General features: G+C 42.4%; 1 protein-coding gene and 1 long non-coding RNA gene across 6 annotated transcripts in view; one reads left to right on the top strand and one right to left on the bottom strand.

The window, feature by feature from the left end:
* Positions 1–18,107, bottom strand: part of LOC309335590 — a 259,519-nt gene that overhangs the window by 9,573 nt on the left and 231,839 nt on the right. The window lies entirely within an intron of this gene.
* Positions 1–18,107, top strand: part of METAP1D (methionyl aminopeptidase type 1D, mitochondrial) — a gene marked incomplete at its 5' end in the record, with an annotated part of 101,123 nt that overhangs the window by 54,228 nt on the left and 28,788 nt on the right. For 4 of the 5 annotated variants that reach the window (XM_081846438.1, XM_081846437.1, XM_081846436.1 and 1 more), the window contains 2 exons: positions 8,512–8,660; positions 9,471–9,513. In XM_081846438.1, the coding sequence (XP_081702564.1) occupies positions 8,512–8,660; positions 9,471–9,513 (192 nt within the window). Of the gene's footprint in view, positions 1–7,865; positions 8,194–8,511; positions 8,661–9,470; positions 9,514–18,107 lie in introns of those variants that run through there. The other variant, XM_081846440.1, reaches the window with a different exon arrangement.

The following is an 18,107-nucleotide window of genomic DNA, read 5'->3' as shown; positions in this document are numbered from 1 at the left end:
GCTGGAAAAATGGGGACTTGGAGCTTGTCTGTATGAACGAAGGAAAGGTCTTTGGATTCCGGTTTCCACCAGGAGTGTGTATAACGTATTAGATGCTATGTAAATAAAGCACTTGTAGCTCTACATGTAACCCTAATAGCATTTAATCGGGGTTTGACATACAATTTACTTGAATATATATATTCCAACATGCCATGTTGCATATGTTTGGCCTAAGGCACATGAGATTCGGTGTTGTTTAGTCACAAAGCAAAATCCCTTTGTTCATACTTGCTAATTTTCAGCTGTGCATTTATGTAAATTGGATTGGGCTGCTCACTCCTTTCTTAGCAATTTTACTGCTCCTTCCTCCCCTTTCTATGCCTTAAACAGGCATATTTTGAGCTTCAAACTCATTTATAAAGCAGGCCGTGGCAGAACGTCAGGAGCGCTTGCTATTCTTTCATGTCTCTTTAGGATATTTTTATGTTGTTTGCTTCCCTTTTATTAAGAGAAGAGCTTTATGAAGAACTTTTTACAAGATCTTGGGAAATGGAGGGTATTTTGCTTTTTTTAAAAAAAAAAAAAATCTGCCCTAAAAATAGGAAATATAATTTTGGTTGCAAGGAGACACTAATTGGAAGGAGTGGCAAAAGAAGATACAGACTGAGCCCAATGGGACTTGCTACCAAGTAGAGGTGTATAGAATTGCACTGTTCAGATTTCACTATAGCCCACTGGGAAATTGTATAATTAGCTGAGCTATAACTTTGTATAATTAGCTGAGCTATAACTTTGCAGGCCAAGCTCCTGTTTCGATCTCTGTTTCCTCTTTGGTAGTATGTTTTTATGAGGCTGAAGGGGCAATTTTCAACAGAAGAAGAGAAGTGTAGGGGAAGGTTTGTCCATCTTACTTTTTTTTTCCTTTACAGAAGAGCTTTCCAAACTTTTCAGGTTGGTGACACACTTTTTAGACACGCATCATTTCATGGCACAGTGGTTCAGTTTTACTATCAAACCGGAGGTTAAACTAACCCATTTCCAGCCCCGGGAGGAGTGCGGAGAGCATTCATGAGACACAGCTACACACTGCAGCCCACACAGAGTTTAGAAAGCTTTGCTTTATGGCATTCTTATCAATTTCTTCCAATTAATTCTAGATATCACTCCCCCTAAGAGCAAACTCGGTGTATCTGAATGCCAACATGTATGCCATCAAAATGAGAGAGTTATCAGCATGCCTGGGTGGAGTGGAGAGGGGATTCTAGCTTGATGCCTTGCTCGCTGGAGTGCATGAACTCAGGGTTGTCATACGTCTGGAATTTCCCAGACATACCCAGAAGACTGTAGTTGGAAGCAGTGTCCAGGCCGAAGTCACCAAAATGTCAGGGAAATTCCAGACGTATGGCAAGCAATGTTGGCAGTGTTGTTTTTGCTAATTTCCCTAGAAAAGAGCTCAAAATAGGCAATTTTAAAAAGCGATTTCGCTTTGTGTCTGGATTTTGACTTTTTGAAATATGGCAACTCTATTTAACATCTCTACGAGACCACTGGGAGAGATTGTCTGGGGACCTGGAGTGTGTCGTCATGAATATGTTGAGGATGCGTAGCTCATTTTCATCTTCATCTGATATCAAGGAAACTGTTGATGTTCTGGATTGGTGTTCTGGTAGTTGTAATGGGTGGGGTGAGGACTAATCATCTGAAGCTTAATCAATACAAGACAGAGGTGCTCTTCCTGGTTGTGTGGGAACAGGCTCTGGAAAAAGGATTTAAACTGTTTGGGACGGGGTAGCACTCTGCCTGAAGAACTGGTTTGGAGGTACTCTTCAATTTACCCTTGCTCCTGGATTCTCAGGAGGTGACCTGAGTACCTTTGTCCAGCTTAAACTGGTGCATCAGCTACGCCCATTCCTGAGGAGGTCTGACCTATGTAGTTGCATCTAGACTGAATTTCTGAATGCATTATACATGGCCGCATTCACACATCACTCTAAGCCATGCTTTGGCGCTATGCAATGGCGTAGTGTGTGGGGCACAGGGGCGGTTGCCCCGGGTGCAAAATTGTTAGGAGGCACAAAATTTCAACACCCAGTGCTGTCTCAATACAGCTGCACGCTTCCCTCGCTGGGATCCGTTGGAAATGGCTTCTCCATGTGGACCAGGAAGTGACCTCTCCAGACAACAGAACAACTCTTCTTATCTCTGCGACTGTGATCTCCTGGGTGATGCGGAGGCCATTAGGCCGCTGAATGTGCATGCATACTCTGTCAGTTTCCCTCCCTCCCACCCCACCCTCTCCGTGTGGCCCTGGGCCCTGGCAACCCACGCTACACCACTGGCGCCATGTGGATGAGTCAGAATAGGCAGTAGCAAAGTGTCTGCATTCGCACTCCCCTCTTCTCCTCCTGCTGGCTAAGAGGACTTCTTCAGAGTATAGTTTCAAATTTTAAGAATCCCAACTTAGTGTTGTGTTCAAACCTGGTTTAAAGCTAGTTTAGCAAGCCAGCTTCATAACCCATGGATTTGAAGTTGGCTTGTTAGGAAACAGTTATTTTTTTTCTTCCCATGTTCAGCCTGTACTCAACACTGATGTTTGGAAGATCAGCAAAATGTGTCAAAACCAGCCTTTCACTATCAGCCTGGATAGCTCAGTTGGTTAGAGCATGGTGCTGGTAATGCCAAGGTTGCAGGTTCGAGCCCTGTTTGGGACAGCTGCTTATTTGGACTAGATGACCCTTGGGGTCCCTTCCAACTCTGATCTATGCCTTTTCTTTTATCATTAAAACATATTTCTCCTTGGGCCTCTTCATTCATATCTTTTGCTTTTTGCTTTGGTCCCCAAACCAGGTGCTCGACTTACATTCAGGGCTTATCACTTCATCCATATGGACGCCATGTTCTTGTTCTCTGTCCTGGCTCCCGTTTCCCTGTAATCTTCACCAGAAACTTCTTTGGCTTATATTTAAAGCTCAATATGCTCTCGCTATCTCTTCTCTTCTCTTCTCTCTACGCCACCTCCATATCTTCACGGCAGTCCCGATCCCCATCTCTTGTTGCACCATATTGAGTGCCCTTGAATCTGTTGGCAGTAACTCCACAGGATATGCCCAAACACAGTCAGCTGAACAGACATTTCTATTTTTATAATGTTCAAGAGAGCTTCTGCAACAGAGAGATCAGGTCCACCGGTTGCATCTTCTACCACACAGTCCGTTTCCCATGAATACCAATGGAACACAAACTGCAAGATTATCCGTCACAAGTCTGCCACACTAAGAAGGAGGCCTGCAATTTCAGCGATTGGACTAGATGGCTTTTTGGTCCCTGAATTTTTATATATTCATTACGGCCACAGATGTAACAGATTCTCCAGTCTGCAATCCGGGAACGGTGTCCTCATCAGGGCCAGCCCTACCATTAGGCTGAACGAGGCAGCTGCCTCAGGCAACAGATTTTGGGTGTCATGAAAGAGCAGCAAACTGTTAAGTCATTTAATTTCTGATTATTGTATAACTACTGCCAGGAAGGGGGGAAAGTGCCTGTGGGGTTTTCTGGCCCAAGTGCCAAAAGAGCTCAGCCAAAATAACTTATGCGACTTGACTTGGTTTGGCTGTGCCCCTCAGTTTACACTTAATCCGGTGTCAACACGACTTGCAATCTCACACTGTGACGGGGGTTGTTTTGTTTTTAACGGTATAATGCATTTATATTTATGCTTCTAATTTGTTGTAAAGCGCTTGGAGGCCTTCCGATAACAAGTGACTAACAAGTCTAAATAACAATCATAGGTCTTACTCCTGAGTAGGGATGCACAAGATTGTAGCCTTCGTGTTACTGGTATTAACCCTGCCTGCTCAAAGGAAGTCCTGATAAGTTCAATGGGATTTACATTGTGTACACAACATACCTTTAAAGCACGTCTCTCCCCAAAACAACCCTGGAAGGTGCAGCTTAACATGGCGCTGGGAGCTGTAGCTCTGTGAGGTGTAAACTAGTTGGATGGGTGGGGAAAACATGTGCTTTAAACACATATAGTGTGCATTAAATGTATGTTGTGGTACATGACTTATTCCCAAGTGAGTATGAAGAAGACTGAAGCATAACTGGGTTATTCTCAAGCAGTGACTAAAGTTGGGTGCAAATGTCTGGCTGCATAATTCACTGAAACCCACTAAGGAACCAAAACTGATTTCCAAAAATACAATCTGTATCGAAGTAATGCTGACATTGCACAGCGTTAATCCAAGCAGTATAACAAAAAATATAACTTTGGCCTCCCCCCAGGAATCAATGCAGTTTGGGCCTTAGGTTGCCTACCACTGTCCTAGAGTTCCCTTGAAAGAGGGAATGGCTGTTAAACCACTCAGAAACTTGTGGCTTTGTGAGGTGAACTGGTGTCTCCCAGCACCTCTCAATACCCTTAACAAACTGCAGTTCCCAGGAGTCTTGAGGGGGAAACCATGATAGTTTCAAGTGTCACGATACTGCTTTAAATGTATACTGCAGATGGATCCCTGGTTTCCTAGGTCCACATCTCAAACCCTGCTTGGATCTGTAGTAGTGTTGGGAAAGAAACTGAACCTGCTGAACTGCCTGTTGTTAAAATCACAACAGCCATCATTGGGTCATGAGTTTTCAGTGCTGTACGTCAGTGAAGACAAAGTATGTCTGTCTCATTTATTTATAGCTTGCCTCTCTGCCCAAAGGCAGTGAGGTCATTGCTCATCTTCCGCGGTGGTGGAATTCTATCCAGAGCGAAAGAACAGAAATTGGTTCCTTGAATGGCATTGCAACACCTGATGTGCTCCCACATACATCGTTGTTACTCCCAAACCTCAACTGTTATGTCCATTTCACATGGAAGAAGGAATTCATGCACAGTTATGGCATGACCTGATTTCCTAAGTCTTTTTGCTGTATTGAGAGCTGCTGCGTATGGCTTGAAACCAAAGTAAGGGACTGAAAGTTTATACCTATCATAGTGCCTCTGCTAAAGTGTCGTATTCATAGGCTTATAGCTCATTCAAATCACAACCAATTTTCACAGGAACACTCAAAGGCACTTCTTGACAATGAGGGAGGTTTTCCTACCAAATTTCAACTTTCAACCCTCGCCATTTCACAGCTGGTTCTGTTCTGGGGAAAAGAGTTGTAATGATAATATTTAAAGTGTATATTTTCCTCCACTTTACTCATATTCAAAAATGGTCCAGAGCTTTCTTCTTGTTCTTCTTCTTCCTCTCAAATTCTTACTGGAAATAATCAGCTCCAGTATAAAACAGAATCTGGAAAATCCAAGCCAGAAAAATGGAAGTTTCTGGAAATGATAGGTGTCTGAAACCGGGGTGTCAAAATGGAAATGCTAATACAGGTTTAAATTGTATTGTAGTCAGGGCTGCTTACAATGCTATACAAGCTGTTTCCAAGTATGAATAGAAATATTAAAGTGGCATGGCAATTCTGAATGTGGTGCTAGCATATACAGAGGAAAATAATTTTGATTGTAGAGAGAAGTTTGGAACGGGAAATTCTTTTGTCTAAAGCTGTTGAGGAGAAAATGGCTCTCCAGGAGAATGCAAATGCCATATTGCGGTTCATTATTTATATAGCACTATCAGTGTATACATGGCATTTTATAGAGTAACGTAACAAAAAAGCAGATGCGTGGAAGTGACCTGGAAAGGCAAAGGGTACATTTGTGGTAAGGATGAAATTTAGGCAGTGTTGGGGAGTGACTCCCAAGACGGTGGCATTGTTGGGAATTAGCTGGGACCCCAAGACTAGCAAAGCACCTGTCAACCCCACAATGCTGCCATTCTCTTTTATATATATATATATAATTTTTCTTAATTTCAACATACCAATTATTATACATTCCACAGAACTTCACATCTTATACAATCTTTTTGGACTTCCATCAGCACCTCTGATGATCCACCATTTTTATCATTTCTTCTGCATTTCTTAAATTCCTATTGCCTTTAATTATCTTAACTCACAATCCACCTCTTTAGCCGTTTTTGCAATAATTCAAATAATTTACCTCACAAAACTTCTTGCAAACCTACAAACGTAATCTGGTCATCACAATTACTTTTCAAATAGTCCGTAAATTTACACCAGTCTTCTGTGAATCTCTGGTCCCGCAGGTTTCGAATTCTTTCGGTTAGTTTATCCAATTCTGCATAGTCCATCAATTTCATCCTCCATTCTTCTTTTGTCGGTAATTCTTCTTGCTTCCATTTTTGTGCCAATAATATTCTTGCTGCCGTCAATGCTGCCATTCTCACTTTATAAGGACCTTCCAGGAAGAACAGAGGTCAAGTGAGAGAATCCTCAGTTTGCACAATGTCTTCCAGATTAAGGTCTGGTCTACACATGTGGAAGATTAGGCTGCACCTCTTCAGATGGTATCACTTCACTTTATGGAAGTGAGTCGTGGGCAACTTACAACCATCAGGAGCCATGCCTCAACGCCTTCCACATGCACTGCGTCAGGAGAATTTTGGGTACCACATGGCAGGACAGAACTCCAAACAAAGATGTGCTCTCCCAAGGCCACGATCCCAGCATGTTCGCACTCCTGTCTCAGTGAAATCCACGCTGGCTTGATCACGTCCACAGAATGGAAGATGGCAGGATATGCTCCTGGGAGGAAGCTGGCTTCCTTCACCAGGCCAATTGGCAGACCAACTCTGCACTGCAAAGATGTCTGCAAAGTGGACCTGAAGGCAGGCAACATCAGCCCTGCCATGCGGGAGTTCCTTGCAGACGACCACAGTGCCTGGAGACAGGCAGTCAAGTTGTGTATCCGTAGCAGCGACCAGTGGAGAAATGAGAGAGAAGAAACGCCATCTGCAGCAGCACAACCGGATGCCTTCAGCTAAACTTGCCTCTACAGCCACAGCAGGCGCTGCAACCTTCCAACAGCTTGACCTCATCCCCAAAGGTGCTCTCCTCCATTGTCTCCCGAGACAGACGGATGCCAACCAACACATATGGCAGAATAGCCTGTACTGTTTCAGATGGCTACTGGTGGGAGAATACCACTTTTGAAAGTTCCCTACATAAGCACCTCTTTTGTAAGTGAAACATAACTGTAATACAGGTTCTAACCTAGCAAGCTACCTGAGGACTGATTTATTTAGAGTAGGATTCATAAATGAACTCCACTACCAGAAGTATAAATTACTCTCACCCATGTTACTACTTGGACATTCTGCTACAAATGCAGACCAAGTCAAAGAGTGCTCCAGGACCATAATTCTGTGGTAAAGGTAAAGGGACCCCTGACCATTAGGTCCAGTCATGGCCGACTCTGGGGTTGCAGCGCTCATCTCGCTTTACTGGCCGAGGGAGCCGGCGTACAGCTTCCGGGTCATGTGGCCAGCATGACTAAGCCGCTTCTGGCAAACCAGAGCAGCACACGGAAACGCTGTTTACCTTCCCAACACAGCAGTACCTATCTATCTACTTGCACTGGTGTGCTTTCTAATTGCTAGGTTGGCAGGAGCAGGGACCGAGCAACGGGAGCTCACCCCGTCTCAGGGATTCGAACCGCTGACCTTCCGATTGGCAAGTCCTAGGCTCTGTGGTTTAACCCACAGTGCCACCCGCGGACATAATTCTGTGGTAGAGCAGTGTATATCTTTTTTATTATTATTATTTATTAAATGTATATACTACCCTTCATCAAGAGATCTCAGAGTTGTTCACAGAGGGAAAAATACAAGATAAGACATAAGTAAATAGTTAAACCAAAACAATAACCGCCCCCTCCTTCCCACAGATACATTTAAAAGGCTGTAGGATATTAATCAGCCAAGGGCATGGTTGAAGAGGAATGTTTTTGCCTGGCGCCTAAAAATATATAATAAGGGCGGCAGGCGAACCTCCCTGGAGAGAGCATTCCACAAACGGGGAGCCACCACAGAAAAGGCCCGTTCTTGTGTTGCTGCCCTCTGGGCCTTGTGGAGGTGCCACACAAAGAAGGGCCTAAGGTGATGAAAGCAGAGTCCGGGACAGTTTATATGGGGATCCTTGACATATAGCGGTCCTGAGCAGTTAAAGGCTTAATAGGTCAAAACCAGCACTTTTAATTGGGCCCAGAAGCTAATTGGCATACAAAAGGTCCCAGGTCCAGGTCCCATTATCTCCTGGTAGGGCTGAAACCCTGGAGAGATACTAACAGTCTGTGTCAACGATGGTAAGGTACGTAGATAAATAGTACAAAGCAACTTCCTTATGTTTCAATGTCCCTGTGGCCACTGGGCTAGCTGTTAGAGAGCAGTCTTTCCTGAGGGTCCAGAATCCCGAGCTACCTGTTTGCTTTTCTTCTGGAAGTGACCAAGTGCCTCCCATAACAGGTGCTTGGTATTGAACCGTTCTTCAAGGAAGCTAATTTTTGTCAGAGGCACAAGCTGTGTGTTAGCTCTAGTTTCTCGTTAAAAGCATTCCTTTTATCGCGTTCCATATGCAGGGCCCACTAGGCACTTAATTCATCGCAAATTTTAAATCACAATCTTTCAGGTTGGCATGACTACAGAAGAAATAGATTACTTGGTTCACCATGAAATAATCAGGCAAGATGCCTACCCATCACCTCTGGGCTATGGAAATTTTCCAAAATCCGTTTGTACCTCAGTCAACAACGTGGTGTGCCATGGGATTCCTGACAGGTACTCCGAGTTCTTGTTTCTTTTCCCTCCCATTGCAGAATTGAAATATTTTGCTAGTACGTTGTGTATTTCTTTTTATATTTTATACAGTATAAATGCATGATGCTTTAAATCCACCCAATTCAATGGGTCTGTACGGAAGCTTCTTCCTTAATAGAGATTTCACAGCAGCCACGCTTAGTGAATTGCACCCAGTGCCCGCAGCAGTTTTATTGAATGCTACCCAAAAAAAAGTCTTAATACAGCTGGTTGTCATGCTGTAAGAAAATGATGTTGGCACATAAGGAAGGTGTGCAGTAATAAAAACAATGATTAGTGCTTTGCCATCTCTTCCCAGCAGGCTATGGGGCGTTATCATCCAAGAGAGAGAAAATCACTCAAAAGAAAAATTAGATTACCTAAAGGTGGATTAAAAAAAAAAAAGATTATACACCAATATATAGCTAATTATTAATTAATATTGCCTCTTCACAAAGTAAAAGGTGCCAACCATCAGTCTTGTAACTGTGATAAGATAATGATGGTTATAATTTTCGTTTCTTGCCTTTTATATTATTTTATATTATGATATATTATCCCATTTATTTGTTTGGGATTCTTTTGAACCGGTGGGAGCTTAAAGACCAAAAGTGGCGATTCCATCTACCTCCTTCCTGTTCTGCTCAATGATGTTTGCTCCTCTTATGTTTGTTTAGGTGTATATGTGATTATGTGCATGTTTGTGTGTGCGTTCTTATATTTCCTTATTGAGAACTGCCTATCACCATTATGTGTTGTTGTTTTTTCTCCCCTCCTATGACGATGCTTAAGCCGCCCTCTCCAAGATGGTGATATTATCAACATTGATGTCACGGTGAGTAATCCGTGTTTTTGGGGTTGCTGTTTTTTTAATAGCCTTTGATCAACTTTCAGAATTTCTAGTAGCAACAGGAAGAATAGTAGATTGCAAATGTAGCGTACACGGGGTAAATGTGCCGTTTTACATCGAAGCCAAGCAGCTGGTTTCCTCTTTTGTTTTCCACACACACACACACACACACACACACACACACACCCTCTGTGTTTATTCCAACTAGACCCAGGCCTGACTTGAATTTAGGGCTGGAATCAGATGCACTGAGATCAATGTTGGCCTAAGTGAAATGTCAACCCAATCCTGCTATGTGTCATGTTTTTGAGAAGGTGTAATTGTTATTGATCCACTGTGTAGTTAATGCAGAGCACCACAGTACTGGGCAGCAGCTGAAGACAGATATGTATGAGATGAGCTAACATGAAGAAAGCCAGCATTTTTCCTTCACTCTGCCAAGATTGATCTCCCTCTTCCTGCTGATTTTGAGTGGGGCCTGTCATTATCTTACTCTGTCATTAGAGGCTACATTGGCCTGTGTATGTCAGTCTATTTGGACAGCAACTCTTTTGCTTGCCGTATTCCCTACATTTATTAAAATCCCTGAAGGTAGTATTGTGTTCCATTTGTGGCATAAGAGCCCTGAACCCCTTTGCTCACAAATACGCAACTTGATCTGCAGCTCAGTTAATCCAAAATGCTTGGATTTCCCTCAAGACTTAAGTTTATAGCCCAATTCTTTGGCTTTGCACAACCTGACTCGCAGCTCCCTTAACTCAAATTGCTTGGTTTTCCCTTAAGACTTAAGTTTAAAACCCAATCCTTTCACTTATCTGAGTTGTGGATCCCACTGTGTATATAGATATATAGATATATAGATATCCAATATAGCCATTGATCTAAATACGGGCGTTCCATTTTTGTGGTATGAATCTTGGTTTGAAAATGAACCTTGTAAGAACCAGTTCATGCTCAAAGCATAAATAGGAATATACACAGTTATCAAAAGAGAAAATAATTGGGTTTTGTCAATATTTCATAACCTCCTTTCCTTTACAACTCATTAAATTGATTTTGGCTATTATATCTTTATTATGCATGTAAGTCCTAAATTTTAATCTTTTAAATAACATATATGTTTTTAAACTTCCTGGGTTTTTGGAAGCTTCAAGTTTAATTGTAAATTTTTGTACAATGGGTACTTCCTTGATTCTAATGGTGATTTCAGCTTTATTCCATCTGTTGGTGTCTCTATCATGTTTGTAGTCCATTAGACTCCTTTGAGGATTTTTTGTTTTTTTGTCATTTTTGCCTTATGGACGCAGTGACCACCCATCAAGTTAGGCAGATTTTGCAATACTTAAGAAAAAATTGCATAACCATTCAGAGTTTCCAAATTCTGCAGTGATCATTACTAGGATGATATTGAACATTAGCCATACTCAGGGTAGACTCATATAATTAAGTCCATTAATTTTAATGGTTCTACTCAGACTTAGTTGGACACCATCCCTTGCTTCCTCCCCATAAAATTTATTTAATTTAACGTTGGCACAGGTTGTACACTTTAACCTCTGAAGTCAGTTCATGTTTGATAGTTTAGATAGATGTGGATTTTGATATTTTGATCTTTATACTGTAATAAGTATTAGTTTGTGGGGGTTTTAATAAAATATAACGTACTGCATTCTGCACAACCCTAAACTAAGCATTGTAATGTCATCCATTTAACTACAAGTGACTTTTGCTGTTCAAAATACATATAGGCCTAATCCTCAAGTCTTCCATGTTGACAATCACAGGCAAGCTACACGTTAGATGCCAAAATATGAAATGATGCATCAACTGAGGAAACATGCATCTAGAATTATTGAATTAGGTGGGCATGGAACAGCTTAAAATGTAAAGGTAAAGGTAAAGGACCCCTGACAGTTAAGTCCAATTGCGAATGACTCTGGGGTTGCAGTGCTCATCTCTCTTTACTGGCCGAGGGAGCCGACGTTTGTCCACAGACAGTTTTTCTGGGTCATGTGGCCAGCATGACTAAGCCACTTCTGGCGAAACCAGAGCAGCGCACAGAAACACTGTTTACCTTCCCGCCGGAGTGGTCCCTATTTATCTACTTGCACTCTGACGTGCTTTAAAACTGCTAGGTTGGCAGGAGCAGGGACTGAGCAATGGGAGCTCACCCCGTCGCGGGGATTTGAACCGCTGACCTTCCGATCAGCAAGCCCTAGGCTCTGTGGTTTAGACCACAACACCACCCACGTCCCATGGAACAGCTTAGTGGGAAGATTTAGTATGGAAAAATAGGAGGTGAAGAAAAGCTTACGTATTCTCCCTTCCACACAATATCTTTGCTCAAAATCTTACCTTCCTAAAGCCACCTTTCTAAACCAAAACTATCCATCAGGGCATTCCTGTATGCAGTTGTGGGAATTATGCTGTTTGTCCTAAGAACGGCCAATAGTGCAGTCCTAGCCATGTCTACTCATAGGTTAGTCCTGTTGAATTCAATGGGACTTACTCCTAGGTAAGAGGGGTTACAGTTGTGAGGGGCATAGCCTGGGGAAAGTTCCAAGGGCCAGTCAGAGAGGTCTGGGAGCTACATTCAGCTCCTAGACCAGTGGCTCCCAACCCCAGTTCCAGCTGAAGGGCAATTTCATAAGCAGCCTGTGAGATGGCATAAGGGGTCTTCTGTTCAAAGTCAGAGGAGTCAGCATGCACAAAAAGAGCTGTCAGGACTATGGTTTCCAGTTTCTTTTGACGGACTCGCTTTTGAACACTGTACCAACACAACAAAAGTTGCATAATGGACAAGCCACAAACAAACTTTGCATGAAGGAGAAGCGATATGAATATTTCCCCTTGCTAAATCCCCCAGCACCTACTGAAGGCTTTCCGCCCTTATTTCAGCAGGCATTACAACAAAACTCCATTATTTTAGTGTTAACTGGGGGTTTTGTGTTTTTTTTCTAACCTTTATTGCATTGGATTGAGTGACTTGTTCATTGCTTAGAGATGACTGCAATTAAGCAGTATATAAATTGTCCAAATAACTATTAAATGTGCCTTGATTTTCCCCCTGAGGCACTCCAGAGCACCAATTTTTGCAGCTGCTTTTTTTGTATGCTCTTCTGCAGTTGTGTTTGATTCCTTCCAATGTTTGAGAAGTCACACAACCTAAAATACCTTTTTGGATCCTTGCTGCTGTCTGGAACCCACAGAACTACAGCTTGGACACATCCCATGGGACTGTTTACCCGCCCCCTTTTTTACAAACAAACAAACAAACAAACAAACAAACAAACCAGCAGAGCCATGTTACAAAAGTACTTTTGAAAGTCCCTTCGGTTTCAGGAAACACTTTGCTACATCCATTTATTTATCCACATTAAAGGTGCATATTCTGCCTTTTTTTTGGTCCAGTTATCTCCACAAGGTGGCTTACAATGCAGCTGCAGTAAAATAGAATACAGTAGAATAGAATACAAGCATTAAAAAAGCCTTTGAGAAAATAATGTTCTTGCCTGTCATGACTCCCAGAGTAACTCATTCCCCAAAGTGGAACGCCACTAGTGTCGCTCCATAAATAGTAGCAGTAAGCCTATGATAAAAAGCGCCTAGAAAGTGTACATCAAAGCAGTCTTGGACACAGCACCAATCGCATGGTTCCTTGGATCCTGGCCTCTAACGATATTGCCTCCTGGAGCATACCCTTCAACATTTCTCCGATGAATTTCATTATTATTTATTTATTTATTTATTTATTTATTTATTTATTTATTTATTTATACCCCACCCATCTGACTGGGTTGCTTCAGCCACTCTTGGCGGCTTCCAACATATATAAAAACATAATGACACATCAAACATTTTTTAAAAAATCCCTATACATTGCTGCCTTCAGATGTCTTCTAAAGGTTGTATAGTTACTTATCTCCTTGGCTTGGGAGTCCCATAAGTCCGTATCCTTCAACATTTCTCTGAAGAAAATAGGAACGTCCGACAATACCCGCCCCCCACATTTTTCAATGAAAACAGCGATGTCCTAAGGAAAAGAGGGATATTCTGGGATCAAATCAGAGACTGGGATGGCTTCTGTAAATCTGGGTCTGTCCCTCGAAAATAGGGACACTTGGAAGGGCTGCTAGAGCCCTAGTGCCTGATTTTATGCATATAATGGTGCAAATAAATGGCTCAGGACCGCAATACCTCAAGGACCACCTCTTCCCATATGAACCTACCCAGACCCTGAAATCATCTTCTGAGCCCCTCCTTTGTGTGCCCCCTTCTCAAGAGGTTCAAAGGGTGGCAACATGAGAACGGGGCCTTCTCTGCAGTGGCTCCCCGTCTGTGGAATGCTCTCCCCAGGGAAGTTCGCCTGGTGCCTTCATTATACACCTTTAGGCACCAGGGAAAAATGTTCCTTTTTAACCAGGCCTTTGGTTGATCTGATTTACATCCTATGCCCTTTTAAAATGTGTTTTTTGTGGTGGGGGATTTTGGGTTGTTTTTGTTTTTATTATGTATTTCGTGGTTTTATATCTTGATTTTATTCTGTGACCGCCCTGAGACCTCCGAGTATAGGGCAGTGTATTATTAATAATAATAATAATAATAATAATAATAATAATAATAATAATAAATGGCTTGAGCCACTACTGCTTCTAAGGCAGCATCCTGTATCATTCAAGACCATGGGTAAGCAAACCAAGGCCCGGCGGCCAGTTCTAGCCCAGTCGCCTTCTAAATCCATAGACGGTCTGGGAATCAGCGTGTTTTTACATGGGTAGAATGTGTCCTTTTATTTAAAATGCATCTCTGCATTATTTGTGGGGCACAAGAATTCATTCATATTTTTTTTCTGAAATTTAGTCCTTCCCCCCACAAGGTCTGAGGGACAGTGGACCGGCCCCTGCTGAAAAAGTTTGCTGACCCCTGTTCAAGACCGTTGGCTCCGATTCTTACCCCCAGCTTTTAGATCTTCCTTCTTTTTAAATCAAGTATATATTAGTTGCCCTACTGCCCACTTACTTTTGCCATGGAAACAAAATATTCTCTCTGCATTACAGGGCCATTGGCAGTTTGTAAGCTCCTTCTCCTCGTGCCATTAGTTCCTTCTGCTAGTCTTTCCCCTTGTGACTGATGCTTTGTGTTCTGGCATTGGAACATTTTACCCTAAGACCAGATGACATGTTTCTAAAGCTGTAGGCCTCAGCACACATGCCCTGAACATGAATTCTGTGGAGCTCAGTGGCACTTACTTCTGTAATTTTGATAATGTCGCATTTATTCCCACAAAGGTATGCTTCTTGTAGATTCAGATTTGCCTTTTCACTCAGATCTAAGCTAATTCCAGTGTTAACACCCCTACCTTTAAAGTACCATTAAAAAAAATAATTTTCTAAAGTTCACTCCAAATTTTCCCTTATAATCATAGAACCTTTCCTGGTACCATAATGTAAAAATCACAAGTAAAATGTCTACTTCCTGCAGTTATCGATCCTCCTTCTTTTGGTTAGTCTATAATAATTCATATCTAATATGTCTGAGGAAGATTTTCTTGACAGTGTTTATAATTAACCTTTCCTAATGGGCATAAGCTGGGCCATTTCATAGGTAGAAGCAATGATTATGGACTGAAGAAAAGGACAATTGCGGTACATGGCATTTTACAATAATTTGTTTATGGATGTGTACACAATCTATAAAATGATTAAATAATAATCTGTCTATCAAATGTAAATGCTCTTTTGGTGAGTGCAAATTGTCTAGGAATAACAAACTAAATGTATTTTACTCTTATTAATTTGCGGAAAAATTAGAGACTACAGCGGAATGTGTTTTATTTACTGCAATCACATGGACTTCACATATTGTTTAAAGGATTGTAGAAACCAGTTCTTTGTACTTCACTGACTACCAACACACTACAGCTCTTAACCAATAATTATCATGTAGGGCTATCCCATCTCTTAATAGACAGTCATAATTTTAGGATTGACACTTTGAAAACTACTATATTCTACTTATTTGCTGTAACTATTGTTTATGCACCTTAAAAATATAAATAATGAAAGATGAATTGTATGCATTGTAGCAGTGGTTAATAAAACAGTACCAGCGTAATACATCTTTATAAAAGATGTATACTTTATACTGTATATCTTTATACTGTCTTGCTTTTCCAAGGCTATGGAAAAGTGGCTGAAATTATAAGATTTTATTTTTAAACTATGCTTCTTTTACCCACCCACAACGTAGCAGTGGCTTAAGGGATCATGTCCTTTTGTGTCTGAAGGACCGAGAGGTAAAGTAATAAGCAAAAGGATACTGAGAAATGCCCTAACTCCTGAAAGAAAATAGTATAGAGGTTTTACTGGGTAGTGAAAAGGATAGCATCTGTTGGTTTTCTATTCATTAAAAATAATGGAAGCAATTAACCAGATAAAATTGCTGTACCATCTCCATTTGTTAGGTTGGAGCAGCTGGCCTGGCTGCTTGCATCCAGTGGGTGAAATCCAGAAAGACATAGGCTGTGATCCTGTACACACTTACTCAGGAGTACATCCCATTTAATTGAAACAGGACTTCTGTCTGACTATGTATAGGATTGTTAGGCATGCAAGTCCCATGAAACTTTGGGGAAACTTTCAGTGATCTTATGCACCCTTCTTAGAAGGAAGTCGCTTTGAGTTCCGCAAGACTTTCTTCTTAGTTGCAATGCTCAGTATGGCAGTGAACAGTCATATGCTTAATAGTGCAGTCCTATGAATGCCTTTGGCATGCGGGTGGCGCTGTGGGTTAAACCACAGAGCCTAGGACTTGCAGATCAGAAGGTCGGCGGTTCGAATCCCCGCAATGGAGTGAGCTCCTGTTGCTCGGTCCCTGCTCCTGCCAACCTAGCAGTTCAAAAGCACGTCAAAGTGCAAGTAGATAAATAGCTACCGCTTCAGCGGGAAGGTAAACGGTGTTTCCGTGCACTGCTCTGGTTCGCCAGAAGTGGCTTAGTCATGACCTGAAAGCTGTATGCCGGCTTCCTTCGCCAATAAAGCGAGATGAGCGCAGCAACCCCAGAGTCGGTCACAACTGGACCTATGGTCAGGGGTCCCTTTACCTTTACCTTTATGAATGCTTAATCAGAAGTACATAGTATAGTGCCCAGTGTAGCTTACTCCCTAGTAAGTGTGCGCACTTAACGGGGGGGGGGGTAAGTAGTATTGAATATAGTGGGATTTGCTTGTGGCTAAATATGAATAGGATTGCTTATTCATATTTAGGAATAGGAATGTGTCCCTATTTTCCAAGGGCAGCCCCAGATTTACAGAAGCCGTCTCTGTTTCTGATTTGATCCCTGAATGTCCCACTTTTCCTTAGGACACTTTTCATTGGAGAAACGTTGGAGGGTATGGTAGGTAAAGGGACCCCTGAACATTAAGTCCAGTCGTGGCCGACACTGGGGTTGCGGCGCTCATCTCGCTTTATTGGCCAAGGGAGCCGGCGTACAGCTTCCGGGTCATTTGGCCAGCATGACTAAGCCACTTATGGTGAACCAGAGCAGTGCACGGAAATGCCGTTTACCTTCCCGCTGGAGCGGTACCTATTTATCTACTTGCACTTTGACATGCTTTCGAACTGCTAGGTTGGCAGGAGCAGGGACCAAGCAACGGGAGCTCACCCCATTGCGGTGATTCGAACCACCAACCTTCTGATTGGCAAGTCCTAGGCCCTCTGGTTTAACCCACAGGCTGTCCCTATTTTCAGTGGAGAAATGTCAGTGGGTATGGAGTTATGTGACCCCCCAGCCAAGGTGATAACCTTTAGAAGACATCTGAAGGCACACCTGCATAGGGAAGGTTTTTTTTAATGTTTAATGTTTTATTCAGCAGGTGCAGAATGCCGCAGTGAGACCCTTTACGGGGTCCTTGCCACGGGATCACATTCACCCGGTGCTATACCAGCTGCACTGGCTCCCGGTGGAGTACAGAATCAGGTTTAAGGTGCTGGTTTTAACCTTTAAAGCCCTATACGGCCTAGGACCCTCGTACCTATGGGACCGCCTCTCCTGGTATGTCCCATGGAGGACCTTACAGTCTTCAAACAAAAACATCTTGGAGGTCCCGGGCCACAGGGAGGTTAGGCTGGCCTCAACCAGAGCCAGGGCTTTTTCGGCTGTGGCCCCGATCTGGTGGAACACTCTGTCACAAGAGACTAGGGCCCTGCGGGACTTGACATCTTTCTGCAGGGCCTTTGGCCAAGGCACAGTCTGACCCCCTCCTTTGGTAAGCCTCATAGAACTCTAGCCCAGTGGTTGCCATTAATTTGATTTTGAATTGGTTTTAGAATGAATTGATTTTAGAATGCTGTGTTACTTTTATTGTTGTTAGCCACTCTGAGCCCGGCTTTGGCTGGGGAGGGCGGGATATAAATAAAAATTATTAAATTTATTTATTATTTATTAATAAATAAATAAATTTAAATTTATTTATTTAGGGGAGCTGCCCAGAGTGGCTGGGGCAACCCAGTCAAATGGCTGAGGTATAAATAATAAAATTATTATTGTTATTATTATTGAATAGGGTGTCCCTATTTTC

Source organism: Podarcis erhardii (assembly GCF_964252035.2).
Source record: "Podarcis erhardii genome assembly, chromosome: 1".
Taxonomy (NCBI): domain Eukaryota; kingdom Metazoa; phylum Chordata; class Lepidosauria; order Squamata; family Lacertidae; genus Podarcis; species Podarcis erhardii.
Note: the sequence above shows the minus strand (reverse complement) of the source record. Positions and strands in the feature narration are given on the sequence as shown.